The sequence below is a fragment of the Leuresthes tenuis genome, unplaced genomic scaffold (assembly GCF_036924035.1).
Source record: "Leuresthes tenuis unplaced genomic scaffold, fLeuTen1.0.hap1 SCAF_16, whole genome shotgun sequence".
Lineage (NCBI taxonomy): Eukaryota > Metazoa > Chordata > Actinopteri > Atheriniformes > Atherinopsidae > Leuresthes > Leuresthes tenuis.
The window spans coordinates 18,328,513-18,351,766 of NW_027325370.1; the positions used below are offsets into that span (position 1 = coordinate 18,328,513).

The window sequence follows — 23,254 nt, forward strand, 5'->3', positions numbered from 1 at the left end:
TGTGAAGTTAGCTGGTCATATGTACCACATTGTCCAACACAAACATACTCCTTATCCCACATTTGAGTGGTTGAGATCTAGTTGGAGATCCTGATTTATGGTATGAAAATTCCCCTCAGTCCTCTCAAATACACTGAAGATACTTCTTGGATTAAACCACAGTAGGTTTAATAAATCAAATACATCAAATTTGAAACAGGCTTATCAACCTGGATAGATTCCATAGAGCATCAAAAATAAAACAGGAATCAGAACGGCCTTAAGAAAATTTAAACAATAAAATTCCCTTACATATTGACAAAATACAGATAATAAGATTAGATTATCATGTTTACAGTCATTTCACACTTTTTCTTATTTGCCCTCAATATCTGAAAAGAAAAGCAGAGTCATTGCACTTTCATTCATGTCAAATGCTAAAGCAGTAAAATGGTAAACTTCTGGTGAGTAGAATTGAAATTCCTTTTACAAGATGCAGTTTATATCTGCTGACTCGTAAAAACAAATCTAATATAATCTAAGCACCGCAGCTTAGACACATATAGTGCAACAGCCATTCTACAGGGGGGAACGGTGAGCAGTGGTTTATAACTGGCTGGTTTTAGTGTCTGGAATGACTTTTAACTGTCCTTATCTCAACATAAATAATGTGCCTATAAAAGTTAATCATCTACATGTTGGTAATGAGACATTTTCACCAGTCGTTAAAAAAGAAAAAGGTAATTTCTGTCAATTTGTCTGTCAGCAGTGACAATAGAAAACACTTACAACATTGAAATTGTTCTTAAAAACGCCACCGAAAGCAGAGAGGATGACATTGACATACAGCAGCAACAGTGACGAAAACACAATAAAACTACATTTATTTATGAGCTATTAAAACAGGTTACTGTACCCTAATCTTTAAACATTCAACTCGATTGTCTTCACATTGGTGCGCTCTTTTTGGTGTCATATCTCTCAATAAACACATTTCTTTTGGTAGTAGGTAGTTCTTGTTGTCCTCCTGAGGAAATGCGGCTTGACAAGATGAGTCGGTTCAGGTTCTCATCTCTGGCTGATACATTTTGTCAGTTTGCGGTGCATAAAACACACTCCATAAAAACTGAAGCCGGTGTGTTTTGTGTTAAAGTTGGTCCTGGTAAGCTGTGTTGGTTTTGTTGGTTACAGCCAGTGTCTTATGAATATTACATAGCAAGAAGATTACATGCCCTTTGGCTGTGTCGCTTTTTTCTGCATTAGTGCCTTTTGATGCAGAAGATGATGAAATCAGATTTAGTCAGTGTGGTAGTCATGTCGGCTGAGGCTGCTCATGCTTGAGATAAAGCGCACCAGGAATTCTGTGGGGCCATTGAGGTCGGGGTAAAGGGATAATCCTCATACTTAATGTCCACGTGTCCTGATACCGTGCTATCTAATCGAGAAGTTGTCTGGAAAAGGGAAAGAAATTGAAAAAAAAAAAATTAACAAATGTACATATTGGCAACACATTCAATTGAAATTCACATACTAAGAGAAGCAGTCCTCAGTGGCTCTGAAAGGAACTTTCTAAAGTGTCAGAAAGGAATCACATACAAGAAAATTTCAAAAGATAGTCAATTTCAGTGGCTTTTGGGACTGAGCAGCTGGTGCTGCTAATGAGTTTGTTGTAAGTTCTCCAGCTGTTCTTCAGCCCATTTCACACAATGGTGTTCTACACCTTTTAATGCCAATTTTACTGCGTTGGTTGCTGTCACATTTTCTGTTAATCCCGCAAATGAGCGGATACAACAGTGTGTCAACAAAATGTTTTTCACAAAGTGCACCGACCGTTCGACTCTCATTCAACACATAATTGAGAAGAAGTAACTTTGACTGCAAATTACAATATTTTTTTACATTTTGATAACAACACAAGAAAAAATATTCAGCATGAATGGCCGGAAATCAGAGCTGACCTTTCACACTAAGAACAATACAACGGGGTATCATAAAGCTATCATTCCTTGATCTCACTCTTGTGGTAAATTTTGAAATGAGCACAAGAAAAAAAAATCTTATTTGTGTATATCCAAATGAATGTGGCATGTGTCCGATTGGATTCCACACAACGTTGAAAAGACAGTATTTATTGTGGAGGTTTCTTTTATGCCACTGACATCCTCATACAGACTTTTTTTTTTACTTCTTTAAGGCAAACCGGACAACAACATGACAAAATGGGAAAAAGCTGCAGTGGTCCGAAACCTCAAATGATGCGGTTTTGAAATAAAGGCTCCATAAGTGTAAGAGTACTAAGTTTTATTTGGTCTATAACTAACTGAGATGCAGCTTAGGTTTTGATTCCTCAGCATGTCAATGTGTTACATTCACATATGTGCTTCTACTTGATGGCATCCACTTTCCATGTGTCATTAGTGTTCATTTGTAGTAAGATGGTTAGGGCTGGAATTAATGTACTTGGTAAGGTTTAGATGTTACCAAATACACGGTTAGACAGTTACAGTTACAATAAAACTATGGGCTCACAGCTTAATAGTTTCACTTCTCATAGGTCATGATTACCATCACGTCATATCAACGCTGCCCCACAGAACACAACAGCCTAAAGAAACACTGTTATCTTCCAATTTACAACCAGAGATAGAGACAGTTGTACCAACTTAGTTTCTGAAATATAAAGACTACATTTTCAATATGACTAAGCGTGACACATAATAGGATTTTACCTGAGTGGCAGATGTGACGGTTTGCCCTGCGTAGGGTGATGGGGCCATGTTGGGTTCACTCTTAATGGTGGAGGCGTGTTCTGAAACTGAGAGGGAGGATGGGGAGCTGGTGTCAGAGGTGATGGATCCTAAAGATTCAACAGGACATGTTAATTGTGTTAATTTACTGTCAAACTTTTCAGAAAGTATTGTGCGTTTCTCATTCCGTAACCCTTCTTCATTACTTGACAAATGATCAGATTTGTAAATGATCATTTGATGTCAAAGTTTGGGCCAAAGTTTGCCCTACCTGTGGATGTTTTATTCTTGGGCATCTTGGGTTTGCGTTTCCTGGTCTGAATGCTTTCTTTCTTCATGGCCAGAGGTCTGGGCACCTGGATGGAGAGGAGAGAAACATATTAGCTGAGCTTTCCTCCCAGTCCCTAATACAACAGGAGCCACAGTGTTATGACAGCCCACACAAGCTCTCCTCCCACACCGCTACTCTGATAACAGTGACCACAATGCCCTTGGAGAGGTTTTAGGCAGCACAAATAATGAGCCGCTCCCCGATGGAGCAAGAAGTTCACCAAAGGAGCTGTTTTGAAGCAAAATTGCCTTTCAGTGTGACCTACCCCGTGCAGCTTCATGTAGAGGCCACAGGCGTTACAGACAGGCTCTCCCTCAGCGTTGCGTCTCCACAGTGTGGTGGTGCTAGTGTGGCAGTTAGTACAGCACAGTCCAACCCGGCGGGACGTGGTCTGCTGCAGAACACATTTGAAGGGAAATCTATCATCTGGCTGAAATTCAAATGACAAATAATCTCATAAGACATCTTGCATGATTGCATCAAACCTAAGCAGAATACCCCCCCCCCCCCCCCCCCCCTCCCCCCTACATCTCTAAAGACCACATCAGCAACATTTTCTACTGTGAACTTGAGCTCGGTTTGATGTGGAGCTAAAGCAGCAGCAGAAAGACACACTGCTGCAGAGAACCTTGTCGAAAAAATGGGCCGGCTCAAGGGCAAGGTCAGTGCAGGACAAATAAAAACAGAGAAAACAGCCTCGCTGTGGAAGGAGGAGCAACTCGCAGTCACAGCTGCTGCTGAGAGGCAAGTTCCTGGGAAATAAATAGCCGAGAAACCTTGGCAACATCCTCCAAAGAAGCTGGTCTTGAGGGCATGATTCACACGACAGTGCTGCCTTCCAAATTTGAGTCAGTATGATTATATAATGCAAACTGATGTTCTCAGAGTTAAAGAAAAATAATCCACCTTATATAAGTGGTCCATTTGCTTATCGAGTAACGATAAATATCAAAAGATTTCTTTCTTTTGTTTCGCATTAAAGACAAATTGTCTTGTCACAGAAAAAAAAAAAGTTTTTATTCCTTTTGTATGAATCAGCAGTTAATTTTTAAAAAAAGTGTGTGTTACCTTGTTTGGAAAACAACTTCTCAAGCATTTTCTGATTCTCCTGATATAAGGATTTACATCATTTGACTTTGTAAAATGCATACCTTTGGTTATTTTTTATTTTTAAACTGCACAACAAGTGTTTTGATCAGTATCACTATCAGTACTTTTTACATTTACAATAAAAAAAAGAAAAAGACCTGGCAGTTAAATACTAAACACTACCCCCATTTACGTGTACAGTGGATGAAGAAATCCACGGAAAATGCACTTACATCCCTTGAATTACATCCTACTCTGTCAGCCTGTAAGTTACTTCCTGACAAACCGGCAAACTTTATTTATTTCTACTTTCTTTCTCCTTTTTCTTAGATTTAGTTAAGTTTGGTCGTTTGAAATTTGCTTTGAAGTTTGCACCAACAATAATCAATTATGCTTTTTCAAATTTGGAACTACTTACTATGAAGCCTATCTTATCTGAAACATTTTTTAATTTCAATCAAATCGACTGTTTGTTTTTTTTTAAACATTTGTTGATTTGGCTTCAGATCTATAACTAACCAAATATGGAAGATATAGTAGAATGACTCCTTTTTTCGATTATTTTACTTATTCCTCAGCAGAATGTATTCTAAAGTTGTTGCTGCATGGTTTGATGTTAAATAAATCCAAACCAGTTGAGAAACACAAGGCTTAAAGTTTTCTATGTCAAATATAACAGATTGCAAGAAAGCCTGTGCATAAATGACTTTTTAAAGCTGAATTTCAGTCACTTCTCTGCACCGTGCGTCTTACCAGTCGTTTCTGCGGCTTGATGAGCGGCCTGTTGATGCCGTTCATCTTGTGGTAGAGGCCGCAGGCGTTGCACAGGTAATGTCCGGTTCCGTCCCTGCGCCACAGCGGCGTGGACACGGAACCACAGTTGACGCACTCCCTGCCTTCAGTGGGCATGTCGTCCATCAGTTCTGAATAAGGGAGAAAAGGCAGACATTAGTGTCTATGGATAACTGTTTCACTCTATCATAACGACTGTAGGCAGCTTATATTTTATTAAACAGGCCCATTTTAGGACAGTTTTACAACGTTGGTATTTATCCGCGTCCATCTGCGGTCGGAGCAACCTTTCCAACACGTGCACAACATCCCATCAGTGTTTCTAAAGCTTCTCCTTTTAAATCAGACAGTTATATCTTCTGAACAACATTCCCATTTACAACATCTTCCACCAAACTTCCAAAAAGGAGGGGGCGTGGATGGTGAGGGACTGGTTAGAGATCAATGCGTGATAAATAGCGGAGGAATTTAACCCCACGCTCCCTCTTCTCTATTCCCTGTGACTAAGAGAGATCAAAACCCTGCGAATGAATCAGTAGGGAGAGAGACTGGTGGAGGAATCTGTTCCGGAGCGGGAATGGTGCGTTATCAGGTCGAAGGATCCAGGGGTCCCCCTCCATCCATCACGACTCTGACACACGACGGACTCCTGGCATTAATTGCCCAAATTCCTTATCCGTCAATTGAGAGAGCGATTAGAGACGCAGACAGATCGAAGGAGACCCGAGCCAGACCCCAAGACTAAACTCTCCCCGAGCCTTCCTTAAAACCTGCGAATTTAGGTTCCCCTTAATCAAAAATAGAGTTAATCATTAAGAGGCGAGCGAAACCTGCGCATGCGCTGAGCATTAGGCCACGATTTTCAACCCAGACTTGACTCAACCCAGAAGCACATAGGCAGATATTATGCGGTGACAGGCGCGCAGAATGAATACAGGACAGTTGACAAGGTTGGGTTATCAAGCAAGCCTTTAAAACACACTTTGAATTACATAATTTCTGTCTAGAAAATCTGGGTAAAGGAGACGCATCACTGAAGTGCTCAATGAAGCACCTTCTGATGGGCCCAAGTCTGTCAAAATAGGCTATAAGGCCTGAATGTGTTTTAAGTGTTTTAAGTGTTTTAACCCCCCACCCCCATCTTAATAGGAACTTAAAGACAGAAAACCTCAACACATTTAACTTTTTTCTTCAATAACTAAACAATTTTATTTGTTAAATGTAAGAAAACTGTAAAATGTGAATTATAGTGTGAAGCTCTGAAGAGAATATCAAACAAACCAATAACCATCCACTGATAGATCATCAACTTCCGCAACATTTAAGTAAAATTCAAAGTGAAATCGAGATCTAAATGTACTGTTTTTAAATATTTATGCGTTTTATGTATTTTACCAAGATGAAATTAAAGTTAAAGCCAGTCTGAGTTATTCTCTGTGACAAATCTCGATTTGAGTTTTAAATGTCTGAAGCCACCAAACTGCTCACTTTTTCGGACACTTTGTGTTCTAGGGCCAGCACAAAGGAGCTCTGGGAATTTTTAGCCCCGTGATTCCCAAGATTTCAAGAGACTTTAAGAAAAGAGCAACGGTGTTATATATGTGAACGTATTATTTTTATACTCATAACAGAAAATGAAAAAGATCTCTTACTGATCCCTCAGTCTCGTTTTGCCCAACAAGACCACAACAGCTGTTGCTTAATTAAGCCAACAATAGAATTAAGGACAAAATTAGATTCTATTTAAGTGTCAAGATTTTGAGAGGTGCCAAACAGCCTTTGACCGAACCATCAGACAGAAAACATCAGTGCCACCCCCCACGCACGCTCTCATAATAAATGCTGACAGCCGCAGGTAGAGCCGTTTCAGGCCCTGCCTGATCAAGGTGATAACTGCTCCGATTGGGGCTCTTTTCGGCCTTGTTTTGTGTCCCTTTGTGTATTGAACCTTGTCATCAAAAATGGGGGATTAAATTAACATTTTAATTGATTGTTTTTAGCGGCCCTCTTTTTCAGTGAATGTGTATTGTCTAAATCTAATATGGCACTGTTTTGGGGGACTTTGATTGAATCTAAAGTCATTACTGCTAGGCCTCTCCATCAAGCGCTGTAATAAATAACCTGGCCTTAACAGCTACTGATAAGCGAATTCTTTAAGAAGCGGCCACTCTCATGTTAAATATGCTGACATGATTTTTCTAAGTAATTTAAACACAGAAATGTTGTTGTCGGTATATCTAATGCTCATAAACCAGACCAAATTCCATTATTTGCCATGTTTTGAGAGGGAAAATGACAATAGCTCTTTTGAAATATGTATGTAAATCGGTATTAGTGTTTTGTTTATGGTATTGAGAGGATAGGACATTCAGGTGACGCCATGGGTGTTTAGAAATGATTTTTATCGTTTGAATTCGTGGGATAAACTGGGTTCATCGAACAGAAAATATCAATAATTCTGTTTTTGTCAGTAAAAATGAGCAGATTCAGGACCAAACAAAAATAATATTTTCAGTGACTCGTCTACATTTGGCAAATTGGTGTGTGTTTATCTCCTTGAAAATGATGACGGTAAATTTCAAGGCTGAATTTACGAATCTCCACTTTTGGATACACTTACCCAGACTGGACCTTCTCCCGGACAGACCTCCCTGCCGGCCCTGCAAACTAATCACTCCGCTCTCGAAGGGTCCCGGCGTCCAGGACGACGTTGCCATCTCCGGGCTCATGTAAGCGTAAGGGCTGGAATAGGAACCTCCAACGGAGCGCACCAAGGCGCCTCCGTACTGATCCGCACGAGCGCCGTTTCCGAGAACCAGTGGGCTCTGGTAGGTTCCATCCCGCCCGGCGTTGGAGCTGACTGGCGGGCTGTGTGAGTAGGAGAATCCGTGCGGAGTGTGAGGGCTGCTGGGGGGGAAGGAAGAGCAATCCGTGGCGCTCTGGGCCCAGCCGTGATGTCCGCCGAGGCTGTGGGACTGATGGGGGGAGTCGCAGGTTTGCAAATAGGGCAGAGTGGGCAGCATGCCCGGAACTCTGGTGGTGGGAACATAGACCGGAGAGCTGGCCGAGGGGTGGATGTAATTCCCGGTGTCATGCCCGTAAGGTGACTGGTTGGAGGACAAGGCCAGGCTTTGATACATTGTCACAATGTTTAGCCAACGTCCTGTGTGGAGTCTGGGGATCACAGAGACGAAGCTTTTGGCTGGTCGCAGTCCTTCTGTCCAGGCGTAAAAACTCTTCCACCTTCTCTTGATGAACTTTTTTGTCTTTTTAAACCAATGACTTCGCAAAAGTTTGTCGAGACTGTTGTCCTGCCAAAAAGACATGTGAACAAACATACTTTTATTAAACATTGTAGCTGAAAAAGTTTGTTACGTTTCACATTCATTTATAATTTTATCAATATATCGTAATATCAGCGATAATATCCAAAGAAATAAATAATGCCGTCATTTCTATTAGTGTTCGACAGTCACATAGGCTCATCAGTCATATTTCACCTATATCACCCTGATTGACATAAAATGGATTAAAATGACATTAATGATCGCTGCTATCTGTGCACAGATAGAAGAAACAATCAGCGAACTCACATATCCTGCGGTTCCGAGCTGCCTCATTAAATCATAACCAGAACGGAAACAAAATCAAACAACACGACAGATAGCTCCGTTTCAAATCTACAATACATAGATATTTTCTATGAATAGCAACTCAAAACACATAAAACGTTGATAATGGCTCTCGTCTGCGCACAGGAGGGACACAGTTTCCTTCCAAGGGCTCTAAGTGTATTATCTCACCAGATAAGGATGGTCGGGTGATAAAGCAGTCCTGTCCCTTAGCAGTCCAAGCCTCAATAGAGGAGCGCGCTGGGGAAACTTTGGCACTTCGCACAGACAGGAGACCGGCGATGGAGCTCCGCGGAGCCTCTCCAAATATCGGTTTTAGTGCGTAAAAGTTGCGCTCAGTGACCGGAGATGGAACCAAAGCTCTCGTATGTTTTTTTGAAGGAGGGAGGGGGGGCAGTCCCGGACCCGTACAGCGTTCCTCTTCCTCTCGGTCTATCTGGAGATAGTTACTGTCGCTGATAATTGCTGATATGGGTGTGCTCCTACTCGCTCTCCTACTGGAAAATTTGTACGGGAGAAAAACACGTGACGCAGCCCACTGCTCCGAGGTAGGCCTAGGTAGGGAAAGAGGAGGGAGGGAGGGAGGCCAGTGAGGAGGGAGGACCCCTGGTGCGGGAGAGGGGAGGAGAGGGCCCAAAGATCAGGAGTGAGGGGTGTAAAGGTGCCCGCTTCAACAGCACCTGTGTTCATTGTTTCATTTGTTTGGAAGCAGGATACAAATCTCACCATTTTATACGCTGTGTGCATTGAAAGGATACCTTTAAGCACCATCAGCGATTTATTCGGGATTTTTAATGGAGGGAGTTTTTTTTTTGCTGCACCATAATAAATTAATTTCTTATTTTTTGCCTTATTATTATTAGTTTTTTTTTTTTACTGTCAATTAATCAGTTATGTTTTTTTTTTATTATCGGAAAGTGAAAGTTGGTTTCCAGTTTTTACGGGGAGATAAATGTGAATGAGTTCTCTTTAAAGGCTTCAGCCCGATAAGAAACATTGACAATAACTAACCATAAGAAACAATCACGTCATGGCTCACAGGCTGCTCGGAGGAGCCGGGGAAAATATTCTATTCTATTCTATTCTATTCTATTCTATTTTATTTAAAGCCACAAATTTGATTTACTCGTCCACAGATATATAAAGAATTAAAGGAACTTTTAAAACTACGTTAACATGCGCCGATAGTCAGCTCATTTCATTGAACTTTTGTTTTTAAAAGTACCTGGGATTTTACACATGACTTGTCTAATAAATCCCACATTTAAAAAAAAATGTGTAGAAATTAAATGTAAGAAAAAAAGCATGTAAATCCAGAGTCTGAAATAATTAAGAAATATGAGACGGTAAACATGAATGCATCAATATAAAAGCAAATAAACAAAATAAATAAAATACAATTAACGGCAATAAATGATAAGTTTAGACAGAAGTTATTTTCAAACTTTTTATCCAGGAAACTTGTCGCCGACAAAATGTTTAAGCGCCACATTATTGTCATAAATAAAATCTCCGTGAACAAATGTTCATTTGTTCGGTGTTATTGCATCCATTAAACACGGTTATTTTTTCCGAGGACAGGCTCATTTCCTTTCCTTTATTCAAAACACTTTGAGAAGCCGCCAATCCGTCAACGCGCTAATAATATTAATGTCTCCTGCATAAATGTCTCATGTCCGGACTCCCATAATCAATCCTTCTGTTGGTTTTCTGCATCCTTCCATCTGCGGAGAACAGTGAGGTCTGTCTGCCAGCTTCCTCTCGTCTTCTGACGGCCGAACATTTGATGTTGATTGTGTGAAAGTGCCTCTCACCACGCAGCCCTAATGTAACTGCCGCCCTGAGGAGTTTTACTGACGAAAATGTAGCATTTTATGCAGCAGAAAACCACGATGCTGCCTCTTTAGTTAAAAGAAGGCCTTAGCTGTCGAGCCACAAAACACAAACGCGTCTTAAAGTTTAAGAGCATCATCGGAAATACATTTTCTTTGACTGTATACGTTTCATTTTGCACAGATATTCCAGCAAACGACTAAATGAATGTGGCCCACCAACTCCAGCTTTCTTTCATTTGTAATTTTCACCAGTATTTTTCTTTAAATTTATTTTTATTTTTTCTCAAATAGCAGGGGCATAGCATCCTGCTGAAGTAACTCTGGAGTCAGTGAGGTAAAAATAGTCTCCTGGACAGTCTCCATTCTAATCAGCATCACATTTATAATCTTTGACATTGAATCATCTTCAGTTGGAACCATTTCAGTGATGAAATGCAGTAACTAGCTCCTTAATGATCGCATTTGGGCTACCTGGGTTATTTGATCTTATTCATGACACTTTTTCCTCTTTATTTCCTCATTTATCATATGTAGTCTATACCCATTTAAAATTGTTTTAGTTTTTATCACTACCAAATTTATTAACATATCAACTATTAACTTTGAGCTCAATTACCATCATCTTTGCCTCATTCAGGCCCATCAATTATCATCTCATTTGATCATCTATCATCAATTTGATCCCATCAGAGTTTCCCCTTTATTATCCTTTTTAGCCCATTTATCACCACATGTGGCCAATCACTTAACACTTGAGGCCCATCTATTATCATGTTAGGTAATGTATGTTTTGAATGATCAATAGAGAGCTGGAGAACTAGACAATGTTCAGAATCTCTAGTAAATCCTCTGCCTCGGACGATCTCGGTAAAAGTGACTGAATCCTGAGCAGGCCGAGGCTCGGTTGCGGCAGGATACGTCTCAGCATTCACTCTGAAGGCTGTCTCATACACAAAGAACACCAGTCACTCTTCCTTCCATTCAGTTGTCAGTTTGGTAGGAAGCTGCTCAACGCTTTGACACTGAAAAGTGAGAAGGAACGAGAGAAAAGAAAGTCAATAATGTGGAAACATCCTCTCCGCACACAACTCCTGCGCTTTGTAGTCTTAGGTTTGCATAACTGTTGGGTCTGAGATGGCTGTTTGTGGAGAAGAATCTGAGTTCTCCTGAAAGAATGATCACCACAAGTGATAAATAATTATCACTTATGGCTTTCCAGTCAGCAATTTTGGCTTGTCGGGGTAGACTGCAAGAGTAAAGTAGAATCGCAAGATTCATTTTTTTGTAACAACAGGACAAATTAAAGTGCTTTATACATAAAAAAGGCACGGATGGGGATTATTTAACATTTCAGGAAATGTGCTATGTTGCATTCCTTCTGATAGATAGATAAATGAGAAAAAAGATGCAAGTTTTCCCAGAAGAGCACTGCATTCTAACAAGATAAGCAGTTTTACTCACTTTATCTGCCAGTGGTGTTAATGTTGAGGCTGATTAGTAATTGTAAATTAGTAAATTGGCCTCAGTGCTATAGACGCATGCTCCTGAGTTCCCGTCCCAGGTTTAGACCCAGAAATAACCAACAAGTCCTTAAACTGATATGATCATTTAAGCTGTTTGAATATATGACCGATAAATCCCATCCTGTAGCCCCAAAAAGCTGCTGTTCTGCACAGCGCTTTTCATCAACGTGTGTGTTCCATGCACATGATAACCATATAACATCTGTTAAGATAATAACATCCTTTACTGTAGTTAATGTTAGAAATCAAAGCTTCAAAGTTAAGGTTAGAAAACAATCACCTTATGGCTAAAATGCATTTGTTTTGCACCAGTTCTCATGCAGTTCTGCAGATCGCATATTCTTTTATCACAGTTATGGGTTGTTTCTGCCTGCATAAAGCTGCATTTGGGAGGACAGCATCAGATGTAAAATAGTCTAATTCACCTCTCATCATGGTAGCAATTTGTTGCTGTGAAAACTGCCTTGGTCTGTGATCTCAGGTCATCTGGAAAAAGCCTAGTACTAAATCAAATTTTGTAGCAAAGTTGGATATAATTCAGCCATAAATTGTTTGCTTGTACACTAGGACAAGGACCGTGGTCCAATTAAATGGCTTTGTCAAGCGAGATTATCCTCGCTCAAGATTACTGTACACGTGGACAAAGAAAATGCTGTTATTTTCGTGATGCAGCATTTTAAATCTACACCTTCACGGTATTTAAAGAAATTTCTAAAAAAAAACTTGAATTTCATGCTAGCACTCAAAATAAGTTGGAAGGGAGAATAAGAAAGACAGAAAAGTTGATAAAAGTGCACATATACATGTATATGGAGCATTCTGGAAGATGGTACCAGCAGAGGGTGTCAGGAGAGGATATAAAAGGAGTGTCCACCAAAGGCCTTAGTCCACCTTTCAAAGAGAGGATGGATTGTTGCTCACCCCTTTGTGTCAAACTCTGCTCATTTCTTTATACAAAATGACAAAATGACTGGTCTTTTAACATCTACGAGGCATACTATTTCTAAGTGATTCAGATAGTTTGGGGAAATCTCAGTCCATAAAGGCCACGGACAGAAAGCACTGTTGGATGAGCTTCAAGCCATAACACCACAGTAAATATTGCCACATGGGCTTGAGAGTACCTTTAAAAGCCACTTATCTGATTCAGCTCAATCAGAAAAAAAGATTTAATTGGATCGTGATGGGGGGTGTAGACCTTTTGATAATCTGAGCAACAGGAAAATGGTACCATCTTAAAAAAAAAAAAAAAAAATCTGATTGTTTTTCTCTGGTTGGAATAAATAATATTTTTATGGCCATGTTCAAACCATGTGGAGGTACAGCAAAGAGATGAGTTTCCAAGAGACAGAAAGAGTGTGGCAGGGCACCTTAACTAGTCTGTGATGGATAGTTAGAGGAGTTATGGGTTGCTGAACAGTTTGACCAAATGTTGTTACAGTTCTTTCCTGAACAGTAAATTCAATGAGAAAAATAAAACTCTCCTGGATTAGAAACACAGTGAATTGAAAAAGGTTTATTTAGCCTTTTAGCTGTGAGTTAAATTGGGAAAATAAAATTGTTCGTCTTCTATTGTTATTTTTCCTGCAGATTAGTTGCCATGCCAACCTTTTACAAGTCTAAAGAGTTTTACTCCAATAAATGTTTTGCAGCATGCTAACACTCCGCTTTCCAGCTCTCCTTATTTAGGGTCCATCCAAATGCTTATGTTTGGATCTCTAATCAGATGGATTTAAATCAGACTGAAGAAATATTTGCCCATGTAAACATAACTGTTTTTACAGTTTTGGGGAGACATGCTACCATCCAGGTTAAATCTTTTCCCGAGAGGTTTGTGGTTATTTATTGTGGCAGACCCCATTCTGCACGGCTCCTAACGGCGCGGCCTCATAGACACAGAGTGTGTGTGCATGACTGGCCACATCTGTCTCCTATTGAAAATGGATGGAGCATCATGGTGAGGAGACTCAGACAACAACAACCACAGACTGTTGAGCACATGAAATCTGGTATTCAGAAAGAATGGATGCAGATCTTAAGGTGAAACTGCTTCTCTATTAATTCATTTTTTCTATCATATTGATATATCAGCCAAACAAGTTTTGTTGAGCAGTGGTGTATATTTTGTTTAAATGTTAAAGAAGATACTCATTCAAAACTAGCTTAACAAATTATAAGACTCAGGTCTTATGGTCACTAGCAGCTCAAAACCAACACATCTGTGATATTTGAAATTTAAGGGTGCTTCTGCTATTTTGTCATTTGAAAAATATCTCTCAACCCCTTTTGCTTTAGATCAGTTATGTTTATATAGCTTGATATCTCACATCACAATTGGCTTTACAATTAGCTTTGACTCTACTTGTAGACAAGAAGTGTGGGAATTAAAACAAAACGAATTATAAAAAGCAGACAAATTGTAACAATTAGTGCTGTTAATACCATTCATCGCAGTTACACATTCAACCATTTGACTGCAACCTTCTACAGAGCACATTTGTATTGAACATATTTCCATTTAAAATTTAATTTGGGTTTAAATTAAACAGTTCAAAGTTTAATAAAATTATAGTGAAAATGTCATTAAAAATCCAAACCTGAACTCAGCAATTCTTCTCTGATTTTAGGATTAGAGTGCTGACTCACTATTCTTTATATTGGAAATATTCTTTTATTTTTAGAAAGAGACTTCTGCGGTGTGTCTTTGTACGCAGCAAAAGCTAAATGCAAAAATCTAAGGAGCAGAGTCATGACAAACAAAATCTGTTTAAAATTTTCGTCATTTGACCTCTGTCTCAATTATTTTGTTGATTTTTGTTCATTTTCGAATTATCCCACAGCCATAAACTCTGCGTGCACTACATGCCGTCACACCAATCTTTCACGCTGGAGAGAAAAAGCTGGCGCGATGGTTTAGCACATGGAGTAATACTCGTCTCTCAGTACTATGAGCCAGATAGCGGCCTTATGAATGAGGTGATTGGTGAAGGCCTGCTACACCCCAGCCTCATTTTGCTCCCCCCCGGTCAGACTGTGGTTATGTCAATAAAAATGAGTATTCACAAATGCGTCGCATTCCCACTGTGGGCTGCGTATCTGTTGTTTATGTCAGTTTTTGGTCATGTTTCTGCTGGCTGACAGATAGGTCTATCCACCAGGGAGGCATTGTGTGTGAATAGAAATGCCTTTTAACTTTGATCACCCTCTAATGCGACGCCACTGTCCTTTATGGCTGCATTCTTTGTAGTGGAATGGAATTTATGCCTCTATCTTCATTTTACATACACAAGCTTGCAAGATAAGTGAGGAATTTCCCAAAGGTATTTATTGTCAATGGGAGAGCAGACTATAGTTGTGAGTTTGCGAGTGTGCTGTCTGTCTTGTTTTAGAGCTTTTTCTCAAATTTCTTGTCAGTGGTGCAAATTGATGCTATGATCACTCCAGATAAGATTTTCCCATACTTCATTCATCACATAGAAAGCGTTATCGACTCAAACCAACCCCAAAACCATAACAAGCAGTTAGGAGAGATGTGTTCTGGTGATGGTGAAGAGGGAGGCCAACAAAGGAGCAGGCGCTTAGACAGGAGTAAAGCCCAGATAGCTGCTATCGCCACAGCTGATTCCAGCTCAGCAGGAGGCAGAGCAAAGCTGCGCTTCTCATCTTAGCTTGATGGCAGATGACTGTGTTTGAAGGGAGTAAGTTCAAATCCTGTGTGCCGTCTGTGGATATAAGTGATGTGTAGAAGCTGCCTCTGTGGTCTGTACATGCAGCAGATTGTGGTGTATGTTTACAATCAGTCTGCTGTGTGTATGTGTGTTTGTGGAGACAGGATATGCAGCCTTGGAAGTAGGGACCATTTTATTTTGTGGGAAGTAATGCCGCTTCAGGACCAATTATTTACTAAGTACTATGGAAAAGACTTAAGTCACTGCTCGTTTCTTTTCATTTTGCCCCAAGCAGTCAGATTTTCCAGTAATCTTTCAAAATGGTCGTCAGCAAAAGTTTTATCTGACTTTCTGAAGGTCTTTCAATTTTTTTCTTTGGACATTGGCTGCTTTTTCACTCATTTGCAGTCCAGTTCTTGTACCTGAACATTTACTTTTTTTTGGCTTAACACTAACTTATGAATCCTTCAAGCGTAAAAAGGGACCTAACTCAAGGGTGTTGTGTCTACACATAACACACCACTTAGCAAAAATAAAAAATGGTATTAATTGTATCTTTAGACACAGCCTGACACAAAGACAGATCCTTTATTGCAGTTTGCTTAGTTACATCTAAATAAAAACACCAAAGATAACGCTATAGATACGCTACAGATAAGATCTGATAGACAGAAAATAGTATTTTTGCTCCAACAAGGTGATTCCCAAAGAGCAATTAGCTGAAAACTTGGCATATCTCAGCATGGTGTGCAGTGTCTCCTTAAAACATTTGAGGAAACTGGACAAGTGAAGGACAAAAGAAGAAGTGTCAGACCTAAAAAACTATCTACAGCAGATGAACAGTATCTGAAAGTGATGTCCTTAAGAAAGAAGAAAAAATCCAGCAAAGACCTGACACATAACCTGAGAGATGCATCTGGACCTTCAGCTGATCCATCTACTGTTGGCCCAAGCCTCATCAGAAATGGTCTCCATGGAAGGGTGGCTGTCAAGAAGCCATTCTTAAGGAAGGGAAACAGGGAGAAAAGGCTGAGCTATGCCAAATGACACAAGAAGTGGACAGAAAATCAGTGGCAACAGGTTCTTATGGAGGGATGAATCCTCCCCAGAGCCCAGACCTCAACATTACTGAAGCAGTGTGGGATCATCTGACAGAGAACGGATCAAAAGGCAGCCAACATCCAAAGAAGAGCTTTGGGATGTCCTTCAAGAAGCCTGGAGAACTATTCCTGAAGATTACTTAAAGAAATGACAGAAAGCTTGTCTGAGAGCGTTCAGGCTGTGTTGGAGAATAAAGGTCTTAAAAAACACACATGCTTTTTATTTTTGTCCTATACACTGTTTTTCTATTTATTTTTGCATGTTTTATTTAATTTGCTGTAGCTATTCCCTATTTGGCAATATATAAAGAAATGAAAGGTGGCTCAACATTGCTCGATATTAAACGTATGGATCATTGTCATAGAAATACTAGTGCTGACTTACTATATGTCTGCACTCATTCATTCACTATCTATGTATACATGTCATTCCATCTTATTCCTATTACACTCACAAGATTTCTCAAAAAACAGTTTGTAGAAGTTAAAATACCTTTTAATTACATTCTGATTTCATTGTAAAATCAACTATGACTTAAAAATTTCAGCTAGCTTTGGTACAATCCTGCTGATTTCACCGAACTTCTGCTTGAAGCAGTGGCATTGAGATGGAGCTACAGGAGATTGGTCATTTGTTTCTGTAAATGAGCTTATCATTTAGGCTTTAATGGTAAAAACATTATTTTCTATTAGCTTAGCAAACAACAGTACTTCTTCGATGCAAATGTCAGGAAATATTTAGGGGGTCTTTTTTAAAGCATATAACAAGTTGTCAATGTCTGCAAATGGATCACGTAGTGCAGGCATTTGATGTTTTATTCTACTATTCTTCTTCCTCGTTACAATAATATTTAACATTGTTGAGTTGTGAACATTGATTATCTTTGTTCTAAAGAATTCAGACATACAACATAGAAATTTAAGGATTTATGAATACGTGCTTTTAGTTTTTGTCCCTGTCACTTAGTTGGAGTTACCCTAAACTACTCAGTCGCTTCCTTTATGCTTTTTCTCTCTAATTTGTTATTCAAGTTTGTATACCAAGATGAAAAAGTATAACAGAAATAGGAACAGGTAAATTTTTCCATGTTGTATAATTATATAAAGCATTTTGATTTATGTTTGTGTATGAAATGTCAAATATAAACAACTGATAAATAACTTTTGAGCCACCTTGAAACATTTCTGCATTGTAGAGTCATATTTCACAAGAAATCTGAGTTGATATTGAGACAACCTCCAAAAATGCGCCATTACACCCATTTAAGTTCCTCAGGTGATTTATGTGAATGCTGTTAAAGTGTATCAGAGCTTAAATCTTTATGTTTGATGGTGGAAAACAAATAACAATATAAATTTACTGAAATTGCTCAGTCAGTGTTTTAAACGTCCACTTTTCAGAGTTTGGGCTTACTGTTTTGAGATCACAAGAGTGATCAGTATGCTCATGTCATCTCATAACTCATATAGGAGCTGAATTGCTCCCAAATTCTGTTATTCCATGATGGATGACTGCTTTTTAAATGAATCATCATTTTTTGCTAAGAGCATTTCCCAGACTTCCAGCATGAGTGCTGCTGTTGGCAGTGGGCGAGGGCCTCACCTCTTACCCCTGACATCATGTTTCTGGCCCACACTGTTGTTAGATCATCCCAACAATGTGAACTTTCTTCTTTAGAAACGCAGCCTCGGACCTCCACCAGAAACATACCAGTGTACAGAGGGAGCAGATAGAGGGGGAAGAAAGGATTTAGGGGGCTGGAAGGTACAGGTCTGTGGTGCTCTGCTCACTGGGGAATGTGAAGTAGGAGCCAGCCTAATCTCCAGCACCCATAAGAGACTGGCTCCTGTCTGCCTGTCTGCCACTTCCATATCTGTGTGTTTCATTTCAGCCTGTCAGGCCCTATCTGGTTAACCCTAACCCTGCTACTGCCGGGTTCAGGCTCAGGGACAGCATGGCAGAAAAGAATGTATTCTCACATATAGGACTGGCCAGTTCAGTAACATCCTCTTTCAATGGAAGGCCATTTTATAAATGTATGTTGTCAATACTTGTTTCACATGTATGACTTTTTATCTATCATCATTTTTTCCAATTCCTGAGATGGGACCAGATGAGACGTATCGTTTTTAATGCTTGCTTTTAGTATTTTACTGATTTTGCATTTGTACTTTGTAAAGTACTTTTTTTTTTTACTACATTTAGTTTGTAGGAAAGGTTTCATACAAATTAAGTCAGAAGGATTGTTATGCTTGTTATACATAAACAGGAAACACCAATTTGATTGATATATGTGCAGCCATAATTACATGTAAAGTAATTTATATAAGTGGGGAGCTCAAATGAGAGCTTGACACCAAGTTATTAGCATCCAAATAATCGTAATAAAGTTTGTTGAAAAAGAATAGGGCAAATGTTTGGCGGTTAGACTCTGATGCTGCATCAAGGCGAACGTGACATGATGGATAAGACCCTCGACTGACCAGTCTAGACGCTGGTAGTGGGCTTCTGTTGAGGCTCTATCTTTGACAAGTGGAGAGGATGGAGTTTGGGAGGATGTGCAACATGCGGTCTAGAAGTTGAATGACAGTAGAAGTGAGATTTAAAAAGAGCGGAGAAGAGACTGTTTGGCTGGGTGAGCAAAGAAGCAGGAAGACCACTGAAACAAAGCAGTGACGTCATAAATGAAGTGAAAGGTTTGATAGCGTGGGAAAGAAGATTGTGGCAGGGAAGCCCAAGTGGCAAGAAATGTGAATGAAATGGATCAGATCTCCCCTACGGAGCTTCGTATGATGCCCTGGAAGTGAGAATAAGTTGGAATAGTGGAGAAAAATTCAACATTCTGTTCTTATCTTTCTTTGCACAGAAATTAACTTTTTGTAAATGAAGCTGTTTTTTTCTTTTTTTACATTTTTACAAAGCCTTTAAATACACCTGGGTCAGTACAAGGATATAATATGCCAGTTAGGCTATGTCATCAATGTCAGTGTTCCCCCGAACCATGAATCAAATACAAAGCATCGCAGTGTGTTTGGGTGTTTGCTGTTGGACTTTAGGCATTTTCACAAGATTTTTCTACAAAAATCCTACAATTTTATGCAGTCATCTAGGTTGTTTGTTCAAACCCTTGAATATGACTCGTAATGCCACCCTTATACTAAAAGTTGCCTCCTAGTATGACCTGGTACAGTCATTAACTGTGTCTGCAGAACAAATTAAGGTTCTCCATGGCATTTTTTTCCCCCTGTGGATGCTGCTAGGTGGATGTGAGCAATACACCAGTCGGAAGAAAGAATAAGAAATAATCATAAGAAAAAATAGCAACTTTAGAAAGCTGTGTTCACAACAACAAATAGATATTTTCAGCACCTTTTACAAACACAAGATAGTGATATGAAAACAGAGAGACCCCAACAGATTGGGGTCTCTCTGTATAAGGGGGATTTCCTTATGCAGCACCAAACAAGGGCCTCTCCTCTTCACAAAACCCAATTTATTTCCTTTGCTACAGGAATATTTCACATTTGTCCTCGTGTCACTTCGTCTAATAGAAGCTTTAAAACCGGTAAACAGTAATTTATATTAATCAACATGAATTCTCTCGGCCGAGACGTCTTGTCTTTTCTCTAATGCAGCAATTATCAAGTCCAGATGCACAAACACAAATCATGATGCTACATCAGTGCCCGCTCTTGTTTATCGTCAGCATAATGAATATAAAGGAGCAGATCCCTGGTAAAAGCAATAAATGTGTTCCTGAGAAGACTCAAGAGGTGTTTTTGGATCCGTACTGAGGGGGACACACCACTTGCTGGTCTGGGAAAAAAGTTCACACTTTGTTAGAACAAGCTAATCCATGACTTTATTTCCTAATCCTGAACAGGGAATACGAACATCTGCGTTTACAGCATACTATAGCAAAGTAAAACAGATGTTGATGAAAATATGGACCAATACTAAATATCACTTTTTGAAGGTGTGTATAAAGATTTTAGTTCAATAGTTTTTAGCATTTAGCTTTGCCTAAAATGCTTCATATTTGCTTCAGACATTTTGTTTCTTAATGGTCTTGCATGTGAACAAAGTGTTTGTGACAAAGTTACATAAAGATATTATTGAAAATAACAAGGTCTGGAACGATGGCATTTTTAAGGAAAAATACAAAGGTACAGTTTCTTTCATGTGAACTTGACTTAACTTGATTACTGGTTAGATAGCTATGTGAGGATCTGCGGATATTCATCTTCAAAACTGAGTTGAGTCTCTCTATTGAATATGAAATAAAAGTCTTTACATGTCAGGAGATAAAAAGTCGTTGACTCAATAACATGAATATCTTTCAAAATAAATACAGTTCATTACAGAAAACTATAACTAGTATCTCTTACACAAATACCTAACCCTGTCTGTTAAAGATCATTCATATACAACAATTTTTTAAGCATAGATCCATTTGGAAATGTAGTGCTGACTGGATTATGTTTTTATTTATGTATGTCACAAAGATGTAACTGAGAGCACCAGGAAAATGTTTACTTACCTCATTTGGCTCCTGTGTTTAACTAAGCGACACATGAGCCATTTACGTATGGTTAGGTACTGGCCTAATACATGAGAATTATGGGTGTAATGATTAACTGATGCGAATCGAAACATGATATCGATGTCAAAGATGTAATTACATTAGTACAAGGATGGCATAAAATCTGCCATAAACCAGTCAGCCCGATTCCACTAATGAATTCCAGTTTATTAAGGTTTTGTTTAACATCCTACTCAGAGTCAAAGCGAGACTTCTGCATTAACATCAGAGTAGGATGAGCAAGTGGAGTCTGCACAACATTTAAACTGTGAATCAGCCGGAGGTCCTGCTCAGATTTAGTGGGGAACCCATGCGCTGTAAATATGCACTTATTGTTGCTTACAAGGTAAACACAAAACATGTCCGATGACCAATGCTGACATGGTTTACAATGCACAATGAAATCTAACATCTTAAAATCATTTGGGATTCATAGGAAGGTACTTTGGACAAAAGTCTTTAGAGCTTTGATTAAGTACAGCAGTTGCACAACAGGACTGGACCTCATGGTGGATTCCTGGATGCTAATATTGCAGCCACAAGCAAGAATAAGAACATACAAGATAAAGACACAAATATTGAGGACTTTTTCCAGCTACAAGACATGAAACTGGCAAGAAGAAAAGTAATTACAGCATCTACTGCCAGATTTATTCTTAAAGTTTTACAGTCTCACGGTGTGGTTGGGAGATGACAGCTTCGGTGAGATGATGATACCAAATAGCTTGTATCTCACAGAAAAAGTTGTGCCAGATAATTTAAATCAGTGACTGAAGGGAAACAAAAACTGTTGAAAAGTTTTTTTCTGTGCTACAAAGTAAAACAAATACTTGTGAGACCCTAGTCGTTTCTCAAATATCTGCAGTCATTTAGTTATTATTTGCCACAATTATAGAAATCGAATTGTTCTCATTCACAAAGGGAAGTCAACATCTGTGCGAAAGGATTGTTTAGAACTGTGTAAGAGTGCATTGACTCAAATAACATTGTATCGAACCGAATATTTCTGTTTAAAAATGAATCATCTCTCAATGGTGTGTTACCTCATGCGTCCAGCGGAAACATCTTTATAGGCAGAAGCAATTAATAAGCATGTAGTTATCGCTTGGTTGCAAATCATCAATATCCAGTTTGTTCTCATTCGGCAAAGTTTCCTGCAGTTAAAAAGGATTTTATTGTATATTTTTAAACCTAATCATGATGTTTTCCCAACATTAGCCAAGTACTTCTAATGTCTAGCCTTAAGTACTTGTATTATGTACAAAGTAGTAATCAGAAGCTGCATGCTATAGTAGAAATAAACCATCATGCGTTGTGAACTGGAGCCAGGAGCTGATGGAGAATGCTAATGCCAACTATGGCTAGTTGGCATGTAGTTTGGTAGCTTGTTATTGTGATATTCTTAGCTATTAGGAATGTCTGATGTAGTAAAGCAAAGGAAGTCCAAATAGGAGCCAGAACATAATGAAAAACAACAAAACCAAGGTTGGTCTTGAACACAAGTCCCATGCTTGTCAGTCAGTTGATTATCCCTTCCTGCTTTCCGTTCTAAATCTTCCCTTGTTAACATTTCCTGATGATATTTACTATTGGTGCAGCCAGTGTGTCAGTTCCTGCTGCATAAGAATGACTGGCAATATGCATTTGTAAAGCAGTTCCCAGTGTGTCAAAAAGGAAATGTGAAGGGACACTGTGGTGTGTTGAAAACTGATGTCAAGGGCTCTTGATCAGGCTTTAGCATCTGACAAGTTATGTGTGACGACTCACCTTCTTATGTTGTATTTCTGGGGACTTAGAGTTGAAACTGCAAGAATAGGGAGCTCCATATGACACAATTGATTGACACTGTATGATTCCACACCAGCCTGCCTGCATACTTGTTCTGCATACTGTGTTCTTTCTCTGCTGGTGCAGCAGTACCTTATAATGTTGAATGAATCATTGTTACTTGTCATTACTCTACTTAATCTCCTGC

The 23,254-nt window shown here is 39.2% G+C and overlaps 1 protein-coding gene across 1 annotated transcript; it reads right to left on the reverse strand.

Moving 5' to 3' along the window:
• Nucleotides 1-267: 267 nt before the first annotated feature.
• Nucleotides 268-9,226, reverse strand: gata5 (GATA binding protein 5). Its single transcript, XM_072366920.1, has 7 exons — nt 8,742-9,226; nt 7,559-8,249; nt 4,900-5,069; nt 3,323-3,451; nt 2,998-3,082; nt 2,709-2,836; nt 268-1,430 (listed from the first exon to the last, which is right to left on the reverse strand). Exons 2-7 carry the CDS (start codon nt 8,076-8,078, stop codon nt 1,311-1,313), a joined length of 1,152 nt encoding a protein of 383 aa, XP_072223021.1. The 5' UTR covers nt 8,079-8,249; nt 8,742-9,226; the 3' UTR covers nt 268-1,310.
• Between the last annotated feature and the right edge of the window lie 14,028 nt (nt 9,227-23,254).

Bases quoted from the DNA above. Each gene is read 5' to 3' on its own strand.
- gata5 (XM_072366920.1), bottom strand. From the start codon at position 8,078: ATGTATCAAAGCCTGGCCTTGTCCTCCAACCAGTCACCTTACGGGCAT. The intron at 5,070-7,558 runs GTAAGTGTATCC...TCCCTTATTCAG, and splicing joins CGGGAGAAGGTCCAGTCTGG to AACTGATGGACGACATGCCC. The intron at 2,837-2,997 runs GTAGGGCAAACT...TTGAATCTTTAG, and splicing joins CAAGAATAAAACATCCACAG to GATCCATCACCTCTGACACC.